Source organism: Rhinoderma darwinii, chromosome 1 (genome assembly GCF_050947455.1).
Source record: "Rhinoderma darwinii isolate aRhiDar2 chromosome 1, aRhiDar2.hap1, whole genome shotgun sequence".
NCBI classification, from domain to species: Eukaryota; Metazoa; Chordata; class Amphibia; order Anura; family Rhinodermatidae; genus Rhinoderma; species Rhinoderma darwinii.
The window spans coordinates 498,282,953-498,305,460 of NC_134687.1; the positions used below are offsets into that span (position 1 = coordinate 498,282,953).

Sequence of the window (22,508 nt, forward strand, 5' to 3'; positions counted from 1 at the left end):
AAGGGGGATTTTTTGGACTTTAAATATGTTATATATTTTTTTCACTAATAATAACTTTTTTAATTTTTTTTTTACACATTTTATTAGTCCCTTTAGGGGACTGGAACGAGCAATCATTAGTTTGCTGGTACAATACACTGCAATACTAATGTATTGCAGTATAATGTCATTTTTACAGGCTGCTGTAACAGCGCGATCGCTGTTCCTGTCCGTTAGTCCCGGGTGTTAGTTGTAATACACAGCTGACACCTGCAGAATATGGAGCGGGTGCAGCGCATTAGCCCACTCCATATATAACCCCCCGCACCACGACATGCTATTAAGTTGTGGTGCGCGAAGGTGTTAATGCGCAGTGGATGGTGCAAAGTGAAAATGTAAATTTTCCACTGATATGCCATTTTAATGCACAATACGTTGTGCCCAGTTTGTGCCACTGAAGACAAATACCTCATACAATGTTGAGCGGGTTCTCGCGGATATAAAATATCATATATGTGGACGTCCGCTGCTGTTTGGGCACGCTGTGGGGCTCAGAAGGTAGGGAGCACCATTTGGCTTTTGGAGCGCAGATTTTGCTTGGTAATAGTTCTGTTTGGAGTTTTGCTGGTATTTCAGTTTATAATGTGGGGGCATATAAGAGGGTATAATAATGCAGTAAATAAATAATAATTCATAGATATTTGGCCAGTGTCACACTGATAAATGGTGCCCAATCTTATCCGCTTTTGGACACTGTCCAATTTCTGTCGCTATATTCTGAGAGCCAGAACTTTTTTATTTTTTCCACCACCGGAGCTGTGCGAGGGCTTATTTGTTACAGAACAATCTGTCGTTTTCATTGGTACCATTTTAGGGTACATGTGATTTTTTTATCACTTGCTATTAGATTTTTTTGGCAGGCAAAGTGACCAAAAAACATAAATTCTGTTTTTTTATTTTTTACAGTGTTCACCGTGCGCTATAAATGACATTTTACTTTATTCTGCGGGTCGGTACGATTACGGCGATACCATATGTATATCATTTTCTTATGTTTTGTGGCGTTTGCGCAATAAAATCACTTTTCGATAAAATTATTTATTTTTTGTGTCACCATATTCTGAGAGCTATAACTTTTTTATTTTTCAGTCAAAAAAGCTGTATAATGGCTTGTTTTTTGCGGGACGGGTGATAGTTTTTATTGGTACTATTTTGGGGTACATGCGACTTTTTGACCACTTTTTATTTTATATTTTGTGAGGACTGATGACCAAAAAAAATTGTGATTCTGACATTGTTTTTTAATTTATTTTTTTTGCGGTGTTTACCGTGCAGAAAAAATAATATTATAGTTTTATTGTTTGGGTTGTTATGAACGCAGTGATACCAAATATGTGTACTTTTTTTTAACATTTTCATTTTTTTCCTATAATAAAGGACTTATTATAGGAAAAAAAAGCATTTTTTGTTTTTGTAACTTATAACTTGTTTTTACACTTTTAGGGCATGCCCACACGTGGCGGATTTCCTCCGCAACTGTCCGCATCAATGCCGCACAGAATCTGCGTTGCAGATTCTGTGGCGGATCTGCCCAAAATGTGCAGTAAATTGATGCGGACTAGCTGCTGCAGACTGCGGGAAAAGTGCTTCCCTTCTCTCTATCAGTGCAGGATAGAGAGAAGGGACAGCACTTTCCCTAGTGAAAGTAAACGAATTTCATACTTACCGGCCGTTGTCTTGGTGACGCGTCCCTCTTTCGGCATCCAGCCCGACCTCCCTGGATGACGCGGCAGTCCATGTGACCGCTGCAGCCTGTGATTGGCTGCAGCCGTCACTTAGACTGAAACGTCATCCTGGGAAGCCGGACTGGAGGAAGAAGCAGGGAGTTCTCGGTAAGTATGAACTTCTATTTTTTTTGCAGGTTGCTGTATATTGGGATCGGTAGTCACTGTCCAGGGTGCAGAAACAGTTACTGCCGATCGCTTAACTCTTTCAGCACCCTGGACAGTGACCCAATAATTACGGGAGCCCCATTGACTTCCTCAGTCTGGCTGTAGACCTAGAAATACATAGGTCCAGCCAGAATGAAGAAATGTCATGTCCAAAAAGCAAGACGCATCCGCAGCACACATAACATGTGCATGACAGCTGCGGACTTCATTGCGGAAGTCAATGGAGAAATTTCGCCATGAGTCTGCAACCAGTCCGCCACTGGTCCGCAACATCCATTGCATGCTGCGGACACCAAATTCCGCACCGCAGCCTATGCTCCACAGCGGAATTTTCCACTTCGTCTAAACGAACCCTACTAAATAGAAGTGGAAGTCAATGGAGAAACGGCTCCGCTGCGGATTAACGCTGCGGAGTGTCCGCAGCGGAATTCAAGAGCAATTCCGCCACGTGTGGCTTTGCCCTTATAAAACATTTTTATTACTTTTTTTTTCTACTTGTTTTACTTGAAGACCTGCAGCACTGATAGCTGCTGTAATTCGTTACACTACCTAGCTAGTGTAATGTATTATATACTGTCAGTGTGACGCTGAGGCTGGGTTCACACAACCTATTTTCAGACGTAAACAAGGCGTATTATGCCTCGTTTTACGTCTGAAAATAGGGCTACAATACGTCAGCAAACATCTGCCCATTCATCTGAATGGGTTTGCCGACGTACTGTGCAGACGACCTGTCATTTACGCGTCGTCGTTTGACAGCTGTCAAACGACGACGCGTAAAAATACAGCCTCGTCAAAAGAAGTGCAGGACACTTCTTTCAGACGTAACTTGAGCCGTTCTTCATTGAACTCAATGAAGCACAGCTCAAAATTTACTGCTGTCAGAGAAGCCTCGCAAAATGCGAGGAGGAGCATTTACGTCTGAAACGAGGCAGCTGTTTTCTCCTGAAAACAGTCTGTCTTTTCAGACGTAAAAGCCTGCTACCGTGTGAACATACCCTGAGAGTCACACTGACAGGAAGCCTATGAGGGCCGGCCTCCGGCTGGTACTCATAGGCTGTCGTGCATGGCAGACCCGGAGGCTGTTGTATGGCCTCCGGTTTTGCCAAGACAACCGATGGCAGCACCCGCAATCGGTTCCCGGGAAAGTTTGTTGTAGCAACAAACTTTCCAGTTTGTTATAGTAACAAACTTTCCAGTTCGTTGCTACAACAAACTTTCCCTGCGATCACATGATCGGTACCTGAACCAATCAGGTCCCGATCATGTCTCTGGGACCAGAGGCAGGGGTTAACAGCGTGATCCGGATGTCAGTGCTACTCTGAGACACCTGGATCGCGCTTTTAACACCCACCGTGAATTCACGTTGGCTCTGCACAGAGCCCAGCAAGCACCGACGTGAATTTACTGTGGGCGGTCAGGAAGCGGTTAAATTCAATGCAGGTGTTATTCTTCATTTAGACTGCAATGGATCAAAGCCAATACATGAGGCGTAAAAAAATGGCAAGTCGGAACAGAACGCCGTTTTTCCCATTGAAATCAATGGGCAGATGTTTGGAGGCGTTCTGCCTCCAAATTTTTCGGCCGTTTTTCGGCCGTTTATGCCCCGAAAAACAGCCTAAAATAAGTCATTTGAACATACCCTGACAGTGTTAAGATTAAAAGTTGAAAAATAATTTCAATATCATATACAGTAGCAAGGATGCATTCACATAGAGACGTACAATGCCATTCACGATTGCACCAAAAATTGCTTAAAAAACACGCACTCCAAAACCCTGCACTTTAGTGCAAAAGTGCCTGCAGTTTTAATGTGAGTTTGTTGGTAAATTAAAACTTTTCTTCAAATTAACATCTGTTTATATCATAAAATGGAATGGAAATTACTCTTCTAAAGCAATCAAAATCAGCAGGCTGTCCATGTAATGCATGGATTTGCTTTCACGTGCTGACTGCATTATGTTCCAGTGGCATCTCTTCCGCAATGAGTCTTGCAGCAAGACTGGTAAGTATGACGGGCGGTGCATGCGCAGAGTGTACAACCACTCGGCCAATAGAGAGGCAGTGTGGGGGATTTAATTCACTGTTACACTGGCCTTATTAGATTTCATACCCAAGCTAGTCTCTTTTCGCCTGTGAATTCCTGTATAGAGTTTGATTCCTGATTGACTCTTGTTTCCCCAGGCTCGCTTGACTACTCTTTGCTTTGTCCCATTTTATTGCATAGTCGGCTCTGCTATATCACTGTTACTGACCCCTGTCATTCTGATTTTGTTTTGTTTAACCTAAAAGCACCTAAGTCCTAGGGCCAGATGAGTACCTCAACCCTAACTAAAGTCCTAGGAAAGGGAGGGCCTATAGGTGAAATTGTGGCTAGTTTTTTTCTCTGGGCATCATAAGAATCAGATCATTACATGTGCTAGGTCCTCCATCTCTGTAGCCAGTCTGTCCTCTGACTTATAAAGAGGACACCCAATGTTTTTTCTCGACTAGATATCACCTTTAAATACCTAACAAGTATTTGAATCTAATATTTTTTTCCCTGCTTAAACAATTCCACCACTTCTTTCAGTCAGATATTCATAAGGAAAAATTTGCCAAAGGTTTATTTAAAACAGAATTGTTTAGTGTTTTTAGTTGTACTGTATAGTTCTTATATAGGCAAACTCTGACGAAGGAGGATTCAGAAGCTGTAGCAATTGTAATGGCAGAAAAGTTCTGTCATTTTTTGTGAACTCCATGTTTCTTCTATTGGTTTCATAAGCCAGTAGGATTAGCCATTTATTTTGGCCTTGAGGACACAGCAGATTGTTTGTTTTTTGCCTGACTGAATTCCGAGAGCCATACATTTTTTATTTTTTTGCAGACGTTGCTGTTTGCAAAGGATGTCACAGAGACAGCAAATGACAGCACACAGAGTGCTTTCAGCTCCTTAATACAGACCCATAGGGATTTTGCACACATTGCTTTGCCTATCTATGAATAGTTTAGGGCTTTGGCCAATCATCTTCTCTAAGAGTCCTCTTACATGGACCAAAATGGGCCGTGTAAACGAGCACCAATCAATAAGACAGCTTGTTGATTGGTGCTCGTTTGCTCCTTTCACAATGAGCTATGTTTGGGGACGAGCGATTGTTACTGCGATTATCGCCATGCATTTCTATCATGTCGGCAGCACACCTCCCTGTTTACAATATATAATATAAATAATATTTCTCGCAACATATATGACATGATTAGATGATGAATGAGCATTTGCTCATTCATCGGCTGATCGTTACCCTGTTTACACAGGAATTATCAGGAATGAGCGTTTATATGAACTATCGTTGTCCAATAATTGGCCCGTGTAAAAGGGTCTTAAGGCACAGCAGTAAATGTGAGGTCACATGATAAGCCAGGCATATGTCAGCATGCAAGATGCTTAACTAAATATTCTAAGAGGGTTTGATGAGTTGTAGAGCCTCTAATGTATATTCATGAGAAGTCATTTTATTTGAAAAAAATCAAAACAACCAAATACAATTCAGGAGGTTCACAATGTAAATCAAATAAAGAAAATAACCATCACAAAGTGTCAAAATAATGTAATCTATTATTTTAAAAAATAAAAACCAGCAACTGCAACTACCCTACAACTTGCTGTCTACTTGCAATCTGATTGGACTCATGGGATCTTTTAAAGGGGTTTTCCCATGAGTGGCATTTATGACATAACAATCTCCAGAATTGGGCCCCCTAAACCCTGTCCCCTAAACCTTGTTCTGCTGCTCTGTGTTGCGGCTGAATGAGGTGAATTCCGACCATGAAAATGGTTACATGGTCGGGAGTTACGAAAAGAGCGTAACTCGTTGAGTTACGCTGTTTCTGTAAGTCCCATAGAACTGAATGTTAGTTACGGAAAACAGCATAGCTTGCATGCTACCCTTCTTCCGTAACTGCCATTCACTACTGTGGGAGTTACGAAAACCGCATAGCTCAGCAAGTTACGCTGTTTTCATAACTCCCAACCATATAACCAGGAAGTGGCTGGGAGGCAGCGAGAGCAAACAAAGGTAGAAAGGGGTTTAGGAGGCCCCATTCTAGAGAGGTGCGGGTCCCACAGGTGGGACCCGCATCTATCTGATGTTTATGACATGTTTAAGTTCCTCTTCTAATTTCAAGTGTGCATCTCTAACACTTTATATCACTTTATATCAGCTCCAAAGAAATAAAAGGATGTATCTTGACTTGGTTATTTTTACCTGATATAAATACTAGACAGTTACTACTGCTCACAGAAGCATGTAAATTGTGAAATTGCTGGTGTAAACTATGTTATATTTTTGGTGCTTCTTACCAGTAGATGAAGGGGTGTTGTTGTTGGACCTTTTGCAGATATCTTCTCCCAGTGTCCTCTTCGTATATAGGTAACTGTAGTTCCAGCCATATAGAAGGTTCCAGGCTCTTCAATCTTCCAGTCGTCATTAATAGACTGTTTCCCGGTGTCCCTTAAAGCTGTTTAAAAGTGCACTCATTATCGACTATACCTGAACAACAGATTTGTATATTTGTTATATCCAGTTCATTTACAGCATATAAAAAAAGTTTTAGTATTGATGTTAATAGGATACATGTACATAGAAAACTAAAAAATAGAGCTGCAATAGGGGGAATTTAGCACTTATTGTGCAAGTGCCATTCATAAAAATGGGCACAGGGTGGCTTAGTGTTTAGCAATGCTACCTTGCAAAAAGTACTGATAGGTTAATTGGTTTCCTAAGAAATTGACCCAATGGTGTCAGCGCCTGAGATTCCACACAGTTACAGTAAAACCTCTAAGATAACCTTTCAAAACTGAATTGAAAAATGGTCTTCAAAAGGGTTGGTCCTCTCAAAGAAGATGTCCAATATGCATAGTATTTGCTGGTACGGAAAATCTGTCACAGGAAATCTGGTCTGGATAATGGGGTGGTCTTCTCATAAAGTGGTCTTTTAGAGAATTTTTTAAATGTATATGCTAAAAATTCTGCAACCTAACAAGAGGTGTAGCAGATAAATAAATGGATAAAAATTAATGATCTGTGCGATAGTCCGCATTTTACAAGATTAAGGCTGTGTTCACATCAGCGTTGCCCTTCCATTATGTGATTCCGTCCGAGGTTTCCGTTGGGTTAACCCCTTAACGGAAAGGCAAACTGAAACCTTAGCTTCCGTTTCCCTCTCAATGGTGACGGAAACATTGCTAATGGTTTCCGTTTGTCACCATTGTGACAGGGTTCCATTGTTTTGACGGAATCAATAGTGCAGTCGACTTGTCAGCAGAGGGAAGCATGAAGTGCTCTAAAATTTCCCGGTAGACGGCTGCGTTGACTCCGGACTTGATATAACACAGTGGACCAACACTTTTGCTCAGTGGTCCAAAGTCCTGTTTTCAGATGAAAGCAAATTTTGCATTTCATTTGGAAATCAAGGTCCCAGAGTCTGGAGGAAGAGTGGAGAGGCGTCAATCCAAGTTGCTTGCAATCCAGTGTGAAGTTTCCACAGTCAGTGATGGTTTGGGGAGCCATGTCATCTGCTGGTGTTGATCCACTGTGTTGTATCAAGTCCAGAGTCAACGCAGCCGTCTACTAGGAAATTTTAGGGCACTGTCTGAGCTTGGTGGTTTAAGTGGCTTGTGATATAAGTAGAGTTCTAAAACCAGAGTTAAAAAGAGGAGTTAAAGCCCCAGTAAGTACTCTTCTTTTCTTTTACTTTGACAATTGTTCACTCTTTTGTTGTAACTCGGATAATGGATAGCAAGATTGGAGGTTTTCTTCAGTGCACAGTTTGCCATATGTATGCACGACTGGAGCCTGAGTTCCAGGGTGAATACCTCTGTGGCAGATGTGAGCATGTTGTTCGCCTGGAAGCTCGCATTAGAGATCTGGAGGAGCAGAATGCAACACTGAGGAAGATAGACAATCTTCAGCTGAACATGCTGCTCACGGAGCAGGCAGTTAGTGGGTTAGAACTGGAGTTTGAAGACATGGGTGAGCAGGATCAGGCAATTAGCTGGGTTAATGTAGTTAGGGGCAGTAGAAAGGGGTCCAAGAAAAGGAAGGCTAATCCTGTTTCCGACATTCCAAGCAAAATTGCCAAGTTGGGTGATGATGTGAGGATGTCGGTCTCAGAAATGGCAGCCCTAGTGGATAGTGAACGCCCTAACAGCCGGGAGAACAGCCCAGCTATAGTCGGCGGGATGGTAATGCAGGTAAGGCAAGACAATTGATAGTTGTAGTGGATTCTATAATCAGGAAGACAGATAGAATAATTTGTCGCCAAGACCGCCTGAACCGAATGGTTTGCTGTCTCCCTGGTGCCAGAGTTCGGCATGTGGTGGAACGGGTAGACAAATTGCTGGGAGGGGCTGGTGATGATCCAGCTGTCGTGGTCCATGTGGGTACAAAAGACAGAATAAATGGTAGGTGGAGGAGCCTTAAGAATAATTTTAAAGAACTAGGCTACAAACTGAAGGGAAGGACCTCCAAGGTAGTATTCTCAGGAATACTGCCTGTGCCATGCACATCACAGGAAAGACAGCGGGAGTTCAGGGGGTTAAATGCATGGCTTAAGTCTTGGTGTAGAGGAGAAGGCTTTGGGTTCCTAGAGCACTGGGCTGACTTTTCATTGGGGTACAAACTGTATTCTGCAGATGATTTGCACCTAAATGGAAGGGGGTCCGCTGTGCTGGGGGAGAGAATTCTAGCTAGGGTCGCGGAGTATTTAAACTAGGGTTGAGGAGGGAGGTCAATGTAGAAAATAAAGGGGTAGTCAGGTTAGAGAGAGGTCAGACTATATTGGTGGGGGGGAGAAACAGACTGTGGGGAGAGGACTAGGCAACAAGATAAGGAGATCCTTTCGTTACAAAACAGCAGTGAAAATAAAAATTCCCAAATGTCAAATAATCACATTTCTGATACTGAAAGTGAAACATTTAAAGGCAAGTTAAAGTGTATGTTCACAAATGGCAGAAGTCTAGCAAGAAAAATGGGGGAGCTGGAGGCCTTGGTACTGGAGGAACATATAGATATAGTTGGTGTTGCTGAAACATGGCTGGACTCTTCACATGATTGGGCTGTAAATCTACAGGGTTTTACACTGTTTCGGAAAGACAGGGCGAATAGGAAAGGTGGTGGTGTATGTCTGTATGTGAGAAGCGATATGAAGGTGAGTGTGAATGAGACATTAGAGGGTGAAGATTGTCAGGAGGTTGAAACCTTGTGGGTGGAATTACAAAGGGAGGTAAACACTGAAAAAAATTACTTTTGGTGTAATCTATGGACCCCCCAATATAACTGAGGAGATGGAATGTCAGCTATATAAACAGATGGAGCGGGCTGCACAGGCTGGTATTGTAGTGATAATGGGAGATTTTAATTACCGGGATATTAATTGGTGTCATGGCTCGGCTTCAACTGCAAAGGGGAGACATTTCCTCAACCTGTTGCAGGAAAATTTTATAGGCCAGTTTGTGGAAGACCCGACTAGAGTTGAAGCTCTGTTGGATCTGGTCATTTCTAATAATGCAGAGCTTGTTGGGAATGTCAATGTTCGTGAAAACCTTGGTAACAGTGATCATAATATAGTTATATTTTACATATACTGTAAAAAACAAACACAGGCTGGGAGGGAAAAAACACTTAATTTTAAGAAGGCCAATTTCCCCAGGATGAGGGCTGCAATTCAGGATATAGACTGGGAAGAACTAATGTCAAATAATGGGACAAATGATAAATGGGAGATTTTCAAATCTACTTTGGGTAATTATAGTGCAAAATTTATTCCTATAGGTAACAAGTATAAACGACTAAAATTAAACCCCACATGGCTTACACCTTCTGTAAAAAGGGCAATACATGACAAAAAAAAGGGCATTTGAAAAATACAAATCTGAGGGTACAGCTGTAGCCTTTGTAAAATATAAAGCACTTAATAAAATCTGTAAAAAGGTAATAAAATCAGCAAAAATACAAAATGAAAGGCAGGTGGCCAAGGATAGTAAAACAAATCCCCAAAAATTCTTCAAGTATATAAATGCAAAAAATAACAACGTCTGAACACGTGGGACCCCTAGATAGTGGTAATGGGGAGTTGGTCACAGGCGATCAAGAGAAGGCAGAGTTACTACATGGGTTCTTCAGCTCTGTATATACAACAGAAGAAAGAGCAGCTGATGTAGCCGGTGCCAGTGCTGTTAATATATTAGTTGGTATACTGAATTGGATGAATGTAGATATGGTGCAAGCTAAATTAAATAAAATAAATGTACACAAGGCCCCGGGACCAGATGGGTTACACCCTAGAGTTCTTAAGGAGCTTAGTTCAGTTATTTCTGTCCCCCTCTTCATAATATTTAGAGATTCTCTAGTGACTGGTATAGTGCCAAGGGACTGGCGCAGGGCAAATATGGTGCCTATTTTCAAAAAGGGCTCTAGGTCTTCCCCGGGTAATTATAGACCAGTAAGTTTAACATCCATTGTGGGGAAAATGTTTGAGGGGCTATTGAGGGACTATATACAGGATTATGTGACAATAAATAGTGTTATAAGTGATAGCCAGCATGGTTTTACTAAGGACAGAAGCTGTCAAACTAACCTGATATTTTTTTTATGAAGAGGTGAGCAGAAGCCTAGACAGAGGGGCCGCTGTGGATATAGTGTTTTTGGACTTTGCAAAGGCATTTGACACTGTCCTTCATAGACGTCTAATGGGTAAATTAAGGACTATAGGTTTAGAAAGTATATGTAATTGGATTGAGAATCGGCTCAAGGACCGTATCCAGAGAGTTGTGGTAAATGATTCATACTCTGAATGGTCCCCGGTTATAAGTGGTGTACCCCAGGGTTCAGTTCTGGGACCACTATTATTCAACTTATTTATTAATGATATAGAGGATGGGATTAATAGCACTATTTCTATTTTTGCAGATGACACCAAGCTATGTAATATAGTTCAGACTATGGAAGATGTTCGTGAATTGCAAGCTGATTTGAACACACTAGGTGTTTGGGCGTCCACTTGGCAAAGAAGTTTAATGTAGATTAATGTAAAGTTATGAACCTTGGTACGAACAACCTGCATGCATCATATGTCCTAGGGGGAGCTACACTGGGGGAGTCACTTGTTGAAAAGGATCTGGGTGTACTTGTAAATCATAAACTAAATAATAGCATGCAATGTCAAGCAGCTGCTTCAAGAGCCAGCAAGATATTGTCGTGTATTAAAAGAGGCATGGACTCGCGGGACAGGGATGTAATATTACCACTTTACAAAGCATTAGTGAGGCCTCATCTTGAATATGCATTTCAGTTCTGGGCTCCAGGTCATAGAAAGGATGCCCTGCAGTTGGGAAAAAAGACAAAGAACAGCAACGAAGCTAATAAGGGGCATGGAGAATCTAAGTTATGAGGAAAGATTAAAAGAACTAAACCTATTTAGCCTTAAAAAAATATGACTAAGGGGGGACATGATTAACTTATATAAATATATTAATGGCACATACAAAAAATATGGTGAAATCCTGTTCCATGTAAAACCCACTCAAAAAACAAGGGGGCACTCCCACCGTCTGGAGAAAAAAAGGTTCAACCTGCAGAGGCGACAAGCCTTCTTTACTGTGAGAACTGTGAATCTGTGGAATAGTCTACCGCAGGAGCTGGTCACAGCAGGGACAGTAGATGGCTTTAAAAAAGGCTTAGATAATTTCCTAGAACAAAAAAATATTAGCTCCTATGTGTAGAATTTTTTTTACTTCCCCTTTCCCATCCCTTGTTTGAACTTGATGGACATGTGTCTTTTTTCAACCGTACAAACTATGTAACTAATATGTAACTATGTAACTTCATGCTTCCCTCTGACCAGCTTTATGGAGATGCTGATTTCATTTTCCAGCAGGACTTGGCACCTGCCCACAATGCCAAAAGTAGCAATACCTGGTTTAATAACCACAGTATCACTGTGCCTCATTGGCCTGCAAACTCGCCTGACCTAAACCCCATAGAGAATCTATGGGGTATTGTCAAGAGGAAGATGAGAGACACCAGACCCAACAATGCAGACGAGCTGAAGCCCGCTATCAAAGCAACCTGGGCTTCCATAACACCTCAGCAGTGCCACAGGCTGATCGCCACCATGCCACGCCGCATTGCTGCAGTAATTCATGCAAAAGGAGCCCCGACCAAGTATTGAGTGCATATACTGTACATACTTTCAGTAGGCCAACATTTCGGTATTAAAAATCATTTTTGAAATTGGGCTTATTTAATATTTAATTTTCTGAGACACTAAATTCTGGGTTTTCATTAAATGTTAGCCATACTCATCAACATTAAAAGAAAGAAATGCTGGAAATAGAAGACTATGTGTAACGAATCTATGTAATATGAGTTTCACTTTTTGAATTGAATTACTGAAATAAATTAAATTTTTAATGATATTCTAATTCATTGAGAAGAACTAGTATACATATATATATATAATATTTCTTATTCTGGTTTCAAAACTACTATAAAGTGTATCAGGAGTCCTTAATACAACTTTCATTGAATGCCACAAATCTCAGGAGCAGGGATGTATGAGTAAACAATGTTCTGTTGTGTCAAAAACATTGACATATGATATATGAAACAATTGTTATTTCCTGTGATGCATCCAAGCCTCATCTCTTTGCAAGTATAGTGGGAAAAAAAATCGAAATGGACTTATTTAATGGTGCTATTTAATAAGCATCTGTGCTTTAAAACTTGAGTATTATATCACCAGTGTGTCAGGAAAGTCCTTTTGTAATCTCCATTCTTCAATGCAAAAAAAGTTTTGGCCAAAGACCATGATTCTGTAAAAATATATCAGGTCTATGCCATCTGCATTTAACAGTTGATTAGAGACTTTCTTTTTTCATAAAACGACATTGTTTTTTTTTAGCTGTACGATTATAAACCTACATTGTTTGTGCCTCCCTGGAAACCTCACTATTTTTCTTTTTATATGTACTTTTTATGCATCTATGTATGTATCTTTGTAATATAATTTAGTAGTCTTTTCTGTCCCTTTCATGAGATATAGCATTTATATAAAACCAATAGGAGGTGCAAAGCAAACTGTCTACATGAGCCTCGAAGACAGAGCCCACAGTCCATGTTCTATTATCTTATAAAGGGACATAATGGACTTCTGAAAGATATTGGCATCTATTAGGGGGGAGTTCACACAGAGTTTCTTGACAAGTTTTTGGACGCGGAAACCGCGTCGGAAAACGCGCCAAAAAAACGTCCGAAAATGCCTTCCATTGATTTCAATGGGAGGCGGAGGCGTTTTTTTTCCCGCAAGTGGAGAAACCGGCTCGCGGGAAAAAGAAGGGACATGCCCTATCTTCGGGTGTTTACACCTCTGACCTCCCATTGACATCAATGGGAGGCAGAGAAAGCGTATTTCGCTGCGTTTTTTGCCCACGGCGCTCAATGGCCGCGGGTGAAAAACGCTGTGAATATCGGCATGCAGGCAGAGCAAAATCTGCCTCAAAATTTCAAACGGAATTTTGAGGCAGATTTTCCTCCTGCAAAAAACTCAGTGTGAACCCAGCCTTAAAGGGGGTTTTCAGGAATTTAAAAAATAAGACAGAGTTTTTATTTGTTTTTAATTAACCCCTTAATGACCCGCCTATTTTAGACATTAATGACCAAGCCATTTTTTCAGTTTTTTCCGTCGTCTCATTCAAAGAGCTATAACTTTTTTATTTTTGAGTCAACATAGCTGTATAAGGTCTTGTTTTTTACGGGACAAGTAGTAATTTTTAATAGCACCATTTTGGGGTACATAGAATTTATTGATTAACTTTTATTAACTTTTTTGGGGGGAATAGAAATAAAAACTGCAATTTCGCCACACTTTTTTGTGTACTAAATTTACGCCATTTACCGTGTGGTATAAATAACACAATAACTTTATTCAGCAGTTTGTTGCGTTTGCAACAATACCAAATTTATATAGATTTTGTATGGGCATGGCCCCACGTGGCGGATTTCCTCCGCAGCTGTCCGCATCAATGCCGCACAGAATCTGCGTTGCAGATTCTGCGGCGGATCTGCCCAAAATGTGCAGTAAATTGATGCGGACTAGCTGCTGCGGACTGCGGTAAAAGTGCTTCCCTTCTCTCTATCAGTGCAGGATAGAGAGAAGGGACAGCACTTTCCCTAGTGAAAGTAAACGAATTTCATACTTACCGGCCGTTGTCTTGGTGACGCGTCCCTCTTTCGGCATCCAGCCCGACCTCCCTGGATGACGCGTCAGTCCATGTGACCGCTGCAGCCTGTGATTGGCTGCAGCCGTCACTTAGACTGAAACGTCATCCTGGGAAGCCGGACTGGAGACAGAAGCAGGGAGTTCTCGGTAAGTATGAACTTCTATTTTTTTACAGGTTGCTGTATATTGGGATCGGTAGTCACTGTCCAGGGTGCAGAAACAGTTACTGCCGATCGCTTAACTCTTTCAGCACCCTGGACAGTGACTATTTACTGACGTCTCCTAGCAACGCTCCCGTAATTCCGGGAGCCCCATTGACTTCCTCAGTCTGGCTGTAGACCTAGAAATACATAGGTCCAGCCAGAATGAAGAAATGTCATGTCCAAAAAGCAAGACGCCTCCGCAGCACACATAATATGTGCATGACAGCTGCGGACTTCATTGCGGAATTCAGAATCTCCATTGAAGTCAATGGAGAAATTCCGCCATGAGTCCGCAACCAGTCCGCCACTGGTCCGCAACAGACAGAGCATGCTGCGGACACCAAATTCCGCTCCGCAGCCTATGCTCCGCAGCGGAATTTTACGCATCGTCTAAACGAACACTTCTAAATAGAAGTGGAAGTCAATGGAGAAACGGCTCCGCTTCGGATTAACGCTGCGGAGTGTCCGCAGCGGAATTCAAGTGAAATTCCGCCACGTGTGAACCCAGCCTATGTTTTACTACTTTTACACAGTGAAAACACTTTTTTTTTTCAAAATTATTTGTTTTTGTGTCTCCATATTTGAAGAGCCATAGCTTTTTTAATTTTTCACCGATGCAGTTGTATGAGGTTTTTTTTTTTTGCGGGACGACTTGTAGTTTTTTCGGTACCATTTTGGAGTAAATGTGACTTTTTTATCACTTTTTATCAAATTTTTTTTAAGACAGGATTCAAAGAAAACAGCAATTTTTTTTTTTTTTTTTTTTACAATGTTCACTGTGCTGGTTAAATTATGTAATAACTTTATAGTTGGGGTCGTTACGGACTCGGCGATACCAAATATGTCTAATTTTTTCACTTTATTTTGTTTTTTAATAATAAAGCAGTTTGTAAGGGGAAAAAGTTGGTTTTTCATTTTTTTTATTTTTACTTTTTATTTTCACTTTATATTAAGCTTTTTTTTTTTACTTTTTTGCTAGTCCCACTAGGGGACTTCTCTATGCGATTATCCAATCACATTTATAATACACTGCAATATACTTCTTTATTGTAAAACGGACAGGCGTCTGGCATGACCAAGCAGGCATACACTACAGGCAGACCTGGGGGCCTTTATTGCCATCGGTGACACAGGCACTCGGCGATCCTATCGCCGGGTGTCAGTGGGATGAGAGGGAGCTCCCTCCCTCTCTCCAAAACCACTCAGATGCTGTGCTCGCTATTGAGTGCCGCATCTGAGGGGTTAAACGGCTTAGATCGATACTGATATCGATCTCACCCGTTTGAGCAGGGTTGCCCCAAGCCCTCAGCTACCTCTGGCAGCTGAGAGCAGGGAGATTTAACCCCTTCCCGCACCTTGACGTAACTGCACGTCAATGTGTGCAGTAAGTTCGAGCACCTTGACGTGCAGTTACGTCTGTGCTTTAACAGTTAACCGCCGCGCGGCGCTACACCGCAGCGGCGGTTAACTGTGCAGGGTGTCTGCCCTGCATTCCCCGTTGCCGATCAGTGGCCTATCGCCGCTGATTTCGGCAGTTAACCCCTTAATTGCGGCGTTCGATTTGAACGCCACAATTAAGGTGTTTAGCGCCGATCGGCATCCCCCATGTGAAATCACGGGGGCTGGCGATCGTACCCATGGCAACCGGACGCCAGACAATGGCTTCCGGGTTGCCATGTACAGAAGCCTATGAGGACCACCCCGAGGGTGGTCGTCGTAGGCTTCATGTCAGTGTTACTGTCACGTCACAATGACAGTTGGAATGCATTACACTACGTGTGTAGTGTAATGTATTCCAGCAGCGATCAGAGCTGCAAGTCTGAGTGTCCCCTAGTGGGACAAGTAAAAAAAAGAATAAAAATGTTTTAAAAAAAAGTGTAAAAATAAAAGTTATAAGTGATATAAACATGAACTGCTTTTTTTCCTATAATAAGTCTTTTATTATAGGAAAAAAAATGAACACGTAAAAAAAAGTACACATATTTGGTATCACCGCGTTCGTAACAACCCCAACTATAAAACTATAATATTATTTTTCCCGCACGGTGAACACCGCAAAAAAAATAAATGAAAAACAAAGCGAGAATCACTATTTTTTGGTCACCACCCCTCCCAAAATATACAATAAAAAGTGATCAAAAAGTCGCATGTACGCCAAAAAACAAGCCCTTACACAGCTTTTTTGACTGAAAAATAAAAAACTTATGGCTCTCAGAATATGGTGACACAAAAAACGCTGCAAAACATAAAAAAACCTATATACTTATGGTATCGCCGTAATCGGACCAACCCGCAGAATAAAATATAATGGTCATTTATAGCCCAGGGTAAACGCTGTAAAAAATAAATAAAAATCATTGTCAGAATTGATGGTTTTTGTCACCATGCTTGCCGAAAAATGGAATAAAAAGTGATCAACAAAATCGCATGTACCCCAAAATGGTACCAATGAAAATTACAGATTGTCCCGCAACAAATAAGCCCTCACGCAGCTACGGTGGTGAAAAAATAAAAAAAGTTCCGGCTCCCAGATTATGGCGATGCAAAATGTGCAGAGCGTTCCAAAAGCGGATAAGATTGGGCGCCATTTATAATATAAGTGCAACACTGGCCACATATCTGCGGATTATTATTTATTTACCCCTTTATTATACCCTCTTATTATGCCCCTGATGTACTCTGCCCAGCCTACATATGCCCCCACATTATAAACTGAAATACCAGCAAAATGCCAGAGCTACTACCTAGCAAAATCTGCGCTCCAAAAGCCAAATGCCGCTCCCTCCCTTCTGAGCCCTACAGCGTGCCCAAACAGCCATTTACGTCCACCGATATGGCATCGCCATACCCGGGAGAACCCGGTTAATATTTTATTTGTGGTATTTGTGGCACAAACTGGGCACAACATATAGTGCACTAAAATGGCACATCAGTGGAAAATGGTAATTTTCACTTTCCAGCATCGGCTGCGCATTAAACCCTTTGCGCATCATGACTTAATAACATGTCGTGGTGTAGGGGGTGATATATGGAGCGTCTCACGCGCTGAGCCCGTGCCATATGCTGCGGGTGTCAGCTGTTTATTACAGCTGACACCCGGGACTAACGGACAGAAACAGCGATCGCGCTGTTACAGGATCATGTAAAAATGACAATATACTGCAATACATTAGTATTGCAGTGTATTCTACCAGTGATCTAACGATTGCTGGTTCAAGTCTCCTATGGGGACTAATAAAATATGTAAAAACAAAAGTAAATAGTTATTATTAGTGGAAAAAATTAAATAAATATTTAAAGTCCAAAAATAAACCCTTTTCATATTTTTTCTCTAAAGTAATGTAAATATACAAAATTGGTATCGCTGCATCCGTAAAAGTCCAAGCTATTACAATATGCCATTATTGAACTCGCACGGTGAACGCCGTGAAAAATAAAGAATTTTAAATGGCAAAATCCCTGTTTTTTGGTCACCTTCACTCTACCAAAAAATGTAATAAAAAGTGCTCAAAAAGTCTTATGTACCAAAAAATGGTACCAATAAAAACTACAGCTCGTCCCGCAAAAAAATAAGCCCCCACACCACTCTATTGACGGCAAAATAAAGAAGTTGTGGCTCTCGGAAAGCGGGGAGGAAAAACTAAAAAGAAAAAGCAAAACATGGATCAGTCCGGAAAGGGTTAATTATTTTCCAATGAAAAAACATTTATGACCACATGTGGGGTATTTCCGTACTCGGGAGAAATTGCTTCACAAATGTTGGAGTGCATTTTCTCCTTTATCCTTTGTCAAATTGAAAAAATGCAACATTTTAGTGGAAATAATGTGGATATTAATTTTCACGGTCTAATTCTAATAATTTCTGCAAAAGACGTGTGGGGCCTAAATGCTCACTATACCCCTAGATAGATTCCTTAAGTGGTATAGTTTCCCAAATGGGGTTACTTTTGGGGGGCTTCCACTGTTTCGGTCTCTCAGGGGCTTTGAAAATTCGACATGACACCCAAAAACTATTCCAGCTAAATTTGAGCTCCAAAAGCCAAATGGTGCCCCTTCCCTTCTAAGCCCCGGTGTGGGTCCAAACAGCAGTTTATTACCACATATGGGGTATTTACGTAATCAGGAGAAATAGTTTTACAAATGTTGGGGTGCTTTTTCTCATTTATTCCTTGTAAATATTAAACATTTCTGAGTTCTTAGGGCATGACCACACGTGGCGGATTTCCTCCGCAACTGTCCGCATCAATGCCGCACAGAATCTGCGTTGCAGATTCTGCTGCGGATCTGCACAAAATGTGCAGTACATTGATGCGGACTAGCTGCTGCGGACTGCGGGAAAAGTGCTTCCCTTCTCCCTATCAGTGCAGGATAGAGAGAAGGGACAGCACTTTCCCTAGTGAAAGTAAACGATTTTCATACTTACCGGCCGTTGTCTTGGTGACGCGTCCCTCTTTCGGCATCCAGCCCGACCTCCCTGGATGACGCGCCAGTCCATGTGACCGCTGCAGCCTGTGCTTGGCCTGTGATTGGCTGCAGCCGTCACTTACACTGAAACGTCATCCTGGGAGGCCGGACTGGAGACAGACGCAGGGAGTTCTCGGTAAGTATGAACTTATATGTTTTTTTACAGATACATGTATATTGAGATCGGTAGTCACTGTCCCGGGTGCAGAAACAGTTACTGCCGATCGCTTAACTCTTTCAGCACCCTGGACAGTGACTATTTACAGACGTCTCCTAGCAACGCTCCCGTCATTACGGGAGCCCCATTGACTTCCTCAGTCTGGCTGTAGACCTAGAAATACATAGGTCCAGCCAGAATGAAGAAATGTCATGGTAGTAAAACCAATACGCTCCGCAGCACACATAAGATCTGCAGACTTCATTGCGGAATTTTGACTCTCCATTGAAGTCAATGGAGAAATTCCGCCATGAGTCCGCCACTGCTCCGCAACAGACAGAGCATGCTGCGGACACCAAATTCCGCTCCGCAGCCTATGCTCCGCAGCGGAATTTTACGCCTCGTCTAAACGAACACTGCTAAATTAAAGTGTAAGTCAATGGACAAACGGCACCGCTGCGGATTAACGCTGCGGAGTGTCCGCAGCGGAATTTAAGTGAAATTCCGCCACGTGTGAACCCAGCCTTACAGAAAAAAAGTTGATTTTTACCTTTACAGACTAATTCCAATGACTTCAGCAAAACAACTGTGGGGTCAAAATGCTAACTTTACCCCTAGAAAAATTCCTTGAGGGGTGTAGTTTCCAAAATGGGGTCACTATTAGGGGGTTTCCACGGTTTTCATCCCTCCAGTGCATTGCAAACGTGACGTGGCACTGAAAACTATTCCAGCAAAATCAGAAATCCAAAATCCAAATGGTGCTCCTTCTCTTCTGAGCCTTGCTGTGGGTCCAAACAGCAGTTTATTACCACATATGGGGTATTGCTATAATCGTAAGAAATTGCTTTACATATGTTGGGGTGTTTTTTCTACTTTATTCCTTGTAAAAATTTTACATTTTTACGTTTTTTCACAAAAAAAGTAGATTTTCATCTTCACATACTAATTCAAATAAATTTAGCAAAAAAACTGTGTGTTCAAAATGCTATCTATACCCATAGATAAATTCCTTGAGGGGTATAGTTTCCAAAATGGGGTCACTTTTGGGGGGTCTTTACTGTTTTGGTACCACAAGACCTATTCAAACCTGACATGGTGCCTAAAATATATTCTAAAAAAAGGAGGCACCAAAATCCACTAGGTGCTCCTTTGCTTCTGAGGCCTGTGTTTCAGTCCATTACCGCACTAGGACCACATGTGGGATAGTTCTAAAAACTGCAGAATCTGGGCAATAAATATTGAGTTGAATTTCTTGGGTAAAACCTTCTGTGGTACAGAAAAAATGTATTACAAATTAATTTTCGGAAAAAAAAACATGAAATTTGTAAATTTCACCTCTACTTTGCTTTCATTCCTGTGAAACGCCTAAAGGGTTAAAACACTTTCTGAATGCTGTTTTGAATACTTTGAGGGGTGCAGTTTTCAAAATGCGGTGATTAATGGGGACTTTCTAATATATAAGGCCCTCAAAGCCACTTCAGTACTGAACTGTTCCCTGAAAAAATAGGCTTTTGAAATTTTCTTGAAAATATGAGAAATTGCTGCTAAAGTACTAAGCCTTGTAACGTCCTAGAAAAATAAAAGAATGTTCAAAAAACGATGCAAATATAAAGTAGACATATGGGAAATATAAACTAGTAACTATTTTGTGTGGTATTACTATCTGTTTTACAAGTAGATGCATTTAAATTTAGAAAAATGCAAATTTTTGCTAATTTTCTCTAAATCCTGGTGTTTTTTTACAAATAAATATTGAATTTATCGACCAAATTTTTTCACTAACATAAAGTACAATATGTCACGAGAAAACAATCTCAGAATCACTTGGATAGGCAAAAGCATTCCGGAGTTATTACCACATAAAGTGACACATGTCCGATTTGAAAAATCGGCTTTGTCCTGAAGGCCAAAACAGGCTCAGTCCTGAAGGGGTTAACGGCTGCCTGCTCTGTTTATTTATTCCGATGCAGCGCCGTAAAAAGGCTATTGCATCGGAATAAAGCCCGTTAGTGGCCGCCGTCAAAACACTATGGGCGGTCACTAACAGGTTAAAGTGATTTCTCATGAATATACAGAAGAGGCTCTGCCCCATCCAACCCGCTTAGAATATTTAGTTAAAGCGGTTGGCCAGGAAAATTTTTTTTTCTCAAAAATGTGTCCCCGAGCCTTAGTTTGCCTTCCCTAAAAACCCCAACTAACCTTCTAATCAATTTCTTTTTGATCTCCATCATCACTGCTCCTCTTTCTGTTTGTTTACATCCCTTGCTTCTCGTCCTGGCTGTTTCCCTGTCTTGTAACCCACCATACCCATGATCCCTTGCTGCATCTGAGGAGACATCCCCCTCCTCCCTCCACAGCATGTCAGCTATTTGCATACTGCCACGCCCCTTTATGTTCACAGGGTCATTCCCTGCTCTAATTACAGTCACCCAGCTCCCAGCACTGTCACACACACACAAATAATTACACAGGGATGATGTATTCAACCCCTTTAAGCATCTGGCATGCTGACACATGCCTGGCTTATACCTCACATTTACTTCTGTGCATTATTGAACATGATTGGTCAAAGCTCTAGCCCGTTTATAGATAGACAAATCAATGTGCGGCAATTTAAAAAAAATAAACAATACTTACCTGTCTAATACTTTGCCGCTCCAGCGTTGCCGCTTCGGTGGTCTTTCTTTACTTGTTCTGCAGTGATGACATCACCTATATCCACGTGACCGCTGCAGCCAATCACTGTCCTCAGTGGTACATGCAAGCATCACGTACGGCACGTCATCGCCGCAGCAAAGTAAATAAAGACTGAAGGTGACCCCTGGAGCTATGGCACTGGAGTTGCCGGGGGTTTGACAGATTCGTATTGGTTATTTTTTTATTTTATCACATTTTCTACTGTCAGGCTAATTTTTCAACTCGTGGAAAACCCCTATAAGTGCTGCACAATATTATTTAATATTATTATTAATAAGAATATATTGTAATATATTATAAGATGGTTTGTGCGTGACTATATTAATTTACACATTTGAATTGACACTTTGACCCCTTAATGACCGCCGATTAGCCTTTTTTCACGGCGGTCATTAGTGGGCTTTATTCTGATGCAGTAGCCATTTCACGGAGCTGCATCAGGATAAATAAACAGATCAGGGAGCCGTTAAATCTCCCTGCTCTCAGCTGCCAGAGGTAGCTGAGGGCTGGGGACATCCCTACTCAAATGTGTGAGATTGATATTAGTATCGATCTCACCCGTTTAACCCCTCAGATAAGATCGCCGAGTGTCTGTGTATCCGATGGCAGCCGTGGGGCCTAATAAAGGCCCCCAGGTCTGCCTGTAGTGAATGCCTGCTAGGTCAGGCCAGAGGCATGTCCTAGCAGATGCCTGTCCGTTTTAAACGGATAGGCAGTAATACACTGCAATGCAAATTAAAGTCCCCTAGTAGGACAAGTAAAAAAAAAAGTTGAATTAGTTACATAGTTAGTTAGTAC

The 22,508-nt window shown here is 41.5% G+C and overlaps 1 protein-coding gene across 1 annotated transcript in view; it reads right to left on the bottom strand.

Moving 5' to 3' along the window:
- ADAMTS19 (ADAM metallopeptidase with thrombospondin type 1 motif 19) overlaps positions 1-22,508 on the bottom strand; it is a 310,868-nt gene that overhangs the window by 67,439 nt on the left and 220,921 nt on the right. The window contains exon 17 of the mRNA XM_075854793.1: positions 6,271-6,428. Coding sequence (XP_075710908.1) covers positions 6,271-6,428 — 158 coding nt within the window. The remainder of the gene's footprint in view (positions 1-6,270; positions 6,429-22,508) is intronic.